Source organism: Eumetopias jubatus, unplaced genomic scaffold (genome assembly GCF_037043125.1).
Source record: "Eumetopias jubatus isolate StellerSeaLion01/CBP00866 unplaced genomic scaffold, mEumJub1_p1.0 scaffold_7, whole genome shotgun sequence".
In the NCBI taxonomy this organism is placed as follows: Eukaryota; Metazoa; Chordata; class Mammalia; order Carnivora; family Otariidae; genus Eumetopias; species Eumetopias jubatus.
Window position 1 is genome coordinate 5,768,991 of NW_028274813.1, and position 6,000 is coordinate 5,774,990.

Genomic DNA, 6,000 nt, shown 5'->3' on the forward strand with positions numbered 1-6,000 from the left:
TATGGCCTTTATTATGTTGAGGTATTCTCCCTCTAAACCTACTACTTTGTGGAGGGATTTTTATCATGAATAGTTGTTGTACTTTGTCAGATGCTTTTTCTGCATCTATGGAGAGGATCATATGGTTCATATACTTTTATTAATGTGTATCGTTGATTGATTTGTGAATATTGAACCACCCCTGCAGCCCAGGAATAAATCCCACTTGATCATGGTGAATAATTGTTTTAATGTACTGTTGGATTCGATCTGCTAGCATTTTATTGAGAATTTTTGCATCCATGTTCATCAGGGATATTGGCCTGTAGTTCTCTTTTTTTGTGGTGTCTTTATTTGATTTTGTTATCAGGGTGATGCTGGCTTCATAGAATGAATTTGGAAGCTTTACTTCCTTTTATATTTTTTGAATAGTTTGAGAGTAGGTATTAACTCTTCTTTACATGGTTGGTAGAATTTGCCTGTGAAGCCATCTGGCTCTGGACTTTTGTTTGTTGGGAGATTTTTGATTACTTGATTCAATTTCTTTGCTGGTAATCGGTCTGTTCAAATTTTCTATTTCCTCCTGTTTCCATTTTAGTAGTTCATATGTGTCTAGGAATTTATCCATTTCTTCCAAATTATCCAATTTGTTGGCCTGTAATTTTGTATAATATTCTCTTAAGATTGTTTTTATTTCTATGGTATTGGTTACTATTTCTCCTCTCTTGTTTGTGATTTTACTTACTTGGGTCATTTCTCTTTTTGGTAAGTCTCGCTAGAGGTTTATTGGTTTTATTAATTTTTTTCAAACAACCGGCTCCCAGTTTCATTGATCTGTTCTATTGTGGTTTTTTTTTAGTTTCTATATCATTTATTTCTGGTCTGATCTTTATGATTCCCTTCCTTGAGGTTTCACTTGTAATTGTGTGTGTGTGTTTGCTGTTGTAAACTACCTTAAATCCTGTGCAAACCAAATTGGGTAGGAAGAAGTAAGTGAGTGACCATCTAGTTGAGCAGACAGATAAGCACTTCTCCGAAGGAAGCTGCCCCAGCAGCAGGGAAGGGGCGATTTGGTCTGCAGAGGCAGAGCCTACTGGGCTCTGCTGTCCTTGGCCCCCCTGTCCTCATGTCTGGTTGCAGGAGATATGCTGTCCGGTCCAGGGTTTGACATCAGGGTGGAGGTGGTAGAGACAGTCCCCAGACCCAGGCAGTGTAGACACCAGCTACTGGAACCCACCGAGCTGCGAGATGGCACTTGTCCCTTCTGAGCAGCCACATTGCTATAGACTCACTGCCCCTCAAGTTAGAACTTCCGGCTAGTTTGTACTTCGGTCGTGGCTCGAGTTAAGGGTTTCCTGTGGGCTTTTCTTGCATACGATGCAGAAGTATAACATTGAAGGTCACAGTTCATAGCCTGTAGGAGTTTATAAGAAGAGATGACAGTGATACTGATCCCTGTCATTTGTGTCGGTGCTCAGTGTGGGGCGGACTTCATGCTCATTCTCATCAGGCTCTGCTCATCAGAGCCTGCGTCCCAGGCATCCCACGTGGCTCCTGCTGGTTTGCAAAGAACAGGATTCGTGGAAGAGATCCTAGGAGTCCAGGGGTCTGGATGAACCAGCGTTCAACACAGAGCCAGGTTGAGGAGTGAGGGCACTGGTCACTGTCTGGGGTGACGCCATGTGTACTCCTGTGGTGGCCGGGTGAAGGCACAGAGCCCTGGGGGGGACTCGGAGGATCTGTCAGGGCTTTGTTAGCTGTAGGCAAGCAGGGGAAGGGGCCCACTCACGAAGCCTCTGGTCACAAGGTGACACGGCCTCATGTCGCCCCCCCACCCCCACCCCCCCTTAGTGGTTTCATGTTCCCATGCATAAGTGAATAAGCCCAGTTTCACTGTTAAAAGTAGCAGAGAGAAAGGCTCTGCTTCTGCCCCTTAGCTTTTCAGCGTTGAGGGCAGAACCTGGGCGGGTTTAGGGAGAAAACAAAACCAGTGACTTTAGTGAGGGGGCTTCTGAAAAGAAATCTCTACCACTCAGGAAGCATGTTTTAAATTTTCAGCACTTTATACAAAATATAAAAACCCTGAATTTTATCATGATCTTTTGCTAACAAATGCCACTTAATAAATTTTTTTTGAACCTTAGATTAACTTCTTTTTTCCTTAAAAAACAAACTGCCTGAATCATTTTAGGTCTGCTGATTCTCTTTAGTGTCTCTTTAGTCATAGAAAGATAATTTGTCGTGTCAAGACAATTGATGTATTCTTCTTTGAATTGCTCTAACTAATACTAATAAAAGTTTGGTTTGCTGGCAGCAGATTCTTCAGTTTGAATTGTAAATAGTGACAGCTGTGGGGCATTTTGCTCTGAAAAAGATACTGTCTCATAATTACATAAGAAGTTGGGGTGTATTTCTTGAGCATGAATAGGATCAGCATGTTTGGGTCTCTTGAAGATAATGTGCCAGGAGCTGAAATGCTCAGAGCAGTTGCTGAATCCTTTCCTCTTCTTAAATATATTTGAAGGTAATTGAGATGTTCTCTTGTGTTTATTTGTAATTTCTGTTTAAATTCCTGACAAGTGAGGGATAAAGCACATTTTTCATTAACTGAGATTTTTATAGTCCATTTTCTTATTTCTTTCGGTTTGTGGTTTATGTGTTGTAAGAGGAGATAAATAGCGTTGTCAGGTCCACTGCTGCCATGAGCACCAATCTGATGTAAATTTAGAAGGGTCACTGGATTGTTGTGCTGTCACCCGTTTGTACTATTTACATTGTTCACCTGAATGTCTGTTTGACCCCGTTGGTGTGACTGAGCGCGTGGTTTGCGAGAAGGCTGTCGTCAGAATAAGGGACGTGTCCCTGTAGATTTGTCCTTAAAACATATCTTGTGAAACTGTCTAAAAGCTCTCAGTGTCCCTCATAAAAGCAACGAGAGATGGAGGGCCGCGCCAAGGCTTGGTGTGGACTCCCAACCAGGAAAGCCAGTGCTGACTTCCTCTGGAGAGCCCGGCCCGGTCCGGCCCATCGATCCCGGAGAGCTTTTCACCACAGGCGGGTGACGTCACCGGGGCAGATCTTTTCCGAGGTGGGCTGCTTGTTAAAATGAGAAGCCGTGCTGTTTCCTCCCTCACAGATGGCTGTTTGTATTTCTGCAGAAGAATTGAAGGAACATTTGCTGGGAGATAATGCTCTCGACAGAATCTTCACTTTGGGTAATTCTGAATATCCCGTTAGCTGGGACAATGAGGTCAGACTTTGGACATTTCTTGAAGATCGAGCCTCGCTTCTTTTAAAAACATACAAAACAACTATTGAGGTAATTAGATCGCTTCAGTGAGGATTTGAGCTTTGTCATGTTTTCAGGGATTTTTAAAAAGAGATTCCTTCCTAAATGTAAATGACTTTCGTTAGCAAAATTGTTGTATATCGGATATTTTTCATTCAACTTATTAATATTTTCTTATTTAACACATTTATACTTATCAAAAGAATCCTCTTGAGGCATTGTTGACTGGAAGATGAATTTTTAAAAATTATTCAACACTTTTCCTGTAATTCTGAGTTTTCATTTGTGCTTTCCAGGTTTACCATTGCACCACTAACTTCACATGCATCTCGTTCCTTCATTCATTCATTCCGCCCAGTGCCGAGCCCTGGAGCTGGCAGTGCACGAGACAGACAAGGAGTGATTTTTAAAATAAGCCAAGTTCCCTGTCAGATGTGGTGGGACACCGTTTGATTTAGGCTCACCATTTTGGTTTTATGGTCACTTTCTCGGGGTGTAATTTAAATACAACCCACGCTTCTAAAGTGTACGTTTTGATATAAGCACATAGTCCTGCAGCCACTGCCAGAGTCAAGTTCTAGAACCTTCCGTCACCCCTCACATTTCCCTCGTGCCCCCATCCGTGGCCACAACTGATCTGCCTTCTTTCGCTGTACTTTTGCTGATTTAGACTTCTTATAATTAATTTTGCTCTTTCTTGTTTTCCAGGAAGACAAATCCTTCTTGAAAAACCACGACCTTTCTGTTCGTGCAGCAATGGCCATCAAGCTGCGCTTAGGAGAAAAAGAGATTTTGGAGAAAGCGGTGAAGAGCGCGGCTGCGAATCGGGAGCACTATCGCAAGCAGGTGCAGGCGGGGGCCCCGCTGCCCCGGTGTGAGGAGAGTGGCACGGGGGGCGCCAGGCTGCCCCTGGCCTTGCGGAGCCTGGAGGAGGAGGCTGGGGTGCAGGAGGCCCTCACCCTCACCGAGGCCGTCGGCAGGGTGAAGGCTGTGGAAAACGGGCTCGTGAATGGCGAAAACTCTATCCCCAACGGGACCAGGTCAGAAAAGGGAAATTTAAATCAGGAGGAAAGTAAAAGAGCGACTGAAGGCACCAAAGAATCTTCTTCAGATAGCACTGAGCGTGGTAGAGAGCAGTAGCCCTGAGAGGAGGTGCCGTCTGGTGGGGGGGGGGGGTTGAGTTGAGCAAAAGTTTATGAACCGTCCATTTACATCGCTGTGTTTTCTTGTTCACATTTTTCTTTCTGCAGAGAGGAAAAGATGTTTTTGCTGCTTTATATAAAAATGATTTTTTTTAAGTTATTTAAAAAAATCTAGCTTCCCTCTTTGATTAAGATTGCCATCTTGCTTCTGGGCAAAATGAACAGGTTATCAAGCCACCAACGAGGTGCTTTGGAAGACTCTGTAGACCCATTGTGGGCAAATGTGTTTTCTTCCTGGGGAAGAATGCAGTTCTGCTCTCAGCTGTGCTTTTGTGGGCCTGTCATCTTGACAACCAGGACGACAGCAGGACTGGGTGTCGGCGCTCTGGGGGCTCAGCGTGGGGGAGGGGGGGCGTTGTACAGCACAGAGCGGGCTTGGGGTCTGGCAACTTGAGGGTTGGGGCGAAGCCTTTTTTTTTTTTTCTAAAAAAATAACACCCTGGTACTGAAAGAAAAGTGAAGGTGGCAACCTTATTTTTAATAGTTTTAAATGTTGATGATAATCCTAATTATATAAATACACACACACACACACACACACACACATCTAGTGATTTCTAAAGATTTGTTTACCTTTTGTGTTTTGTTTTACTGTGTTAAGAACTTGTCCTTTCTCCTTGAATCACAGTAGGACGTGCATCATCCTTTCTAATTTTAAATGTTGGCTCTGATTTTAAAGTGTTGCATTTGATTTCCCGCGTCGGTCCAGCTCGCCATGGCAGTGTTCGAAGTGAGGCGGCTCCCTGGCTTTTCTGGTTTTCACAACAAGCTAGAGATTTTCAAAGCTACACTTTTGACTAAAAAGCCTTATTAAAAGGAAAACATGATTAATATTTTTTGTCTATTCCTTTTTTTTAAGTGGGGACAGGCCCTTTGAATTGAGCCTTGACGCAAACCATTCTGCTTACTCTGGGAGCAGGTCCGAACGTGGCCTGTGAATGTGGCCTGTGCCATGAGCTGTGCTTGCCCCGGGGACGCAGAGATGCGGGATGGGCCTGAGGTCGGCCACTCCCCAGCCTGCAGGGGGCTGCCCTGAGGAGGACCTGGTGGTGGCAGGCACACACCAACAGGGCGCTCTTAGGTTTTCGGGGAGGCCAAGGCCTAGGGATGGTGTGCCCAGAAAGCCACCGGTTCTCAGGCCGCGGATGGCCAGTCTTCCTCAGCTGCAAGTTTGCACATCATCTCCGAGGTCCTAACTGTGAAGGACATCACTTATTTTGGAAAATGCTGTGTAAATTCTTCACCCTGCCATTTTGGTGACATTGCTGCACATAGGTGGTTTTTTTTTTTTTTTAAAGATTTTATTTATTTATTTGAGAGAGAGAGAGAGCACATGAGAGGGAAGAGGGTCAGAGGGAGAAGCAGACTCCCCGCTGAGCAGGGAGCCCGATGTGGGACTTGATCCAGGGACTCCAGGATCATGACCTGAGCCGAAGGCAGTCGCTTAACCAACTGAGCCACCCAGGTGCCCCACATAGGTGGTCTTAAGGACGTTCTCCCTGTTTCTTCTCGGAGAAGATGCGGGTCTGC

General features: G+C 44.7%; 1 protein-coding gene across 5 annotated transcripts in view; it reads left to right on the top strand.

The window, feature by feature from the left end:
• SETD3 (SET domain containing 3, actin N3(tau)-histidine methyltransferase) overlaps positions 1 to 5,303 on the top strand; it is a 77,918-nt gene extending 72,615 nt beyond the window's left edge. For all 5 annotated transcript variants that reach the window (XM_088024458.1, XM_088024459.1, XM_088024461.1 and 2 more), the window contains 2 exons: positions 3,138 to 3,298; positions 3,977 to 5,303. In XM_088024458.1, coding sequence (XP_087880584.1) covers positions 3,138 to 3,298; positions 3,977 to 4,408 — 593 coding nt within the window. In that variant the 3' untranslated portion in view covers positions 4,409 to 5,303. The remainder of the gene's footprint in view (positions 1 to 3,137; positions 3,299 to 3,976) is intronic.
• The last annotated feature ends 697 nt before the right edge of the window (positions 5,304 to 6,000 follow it).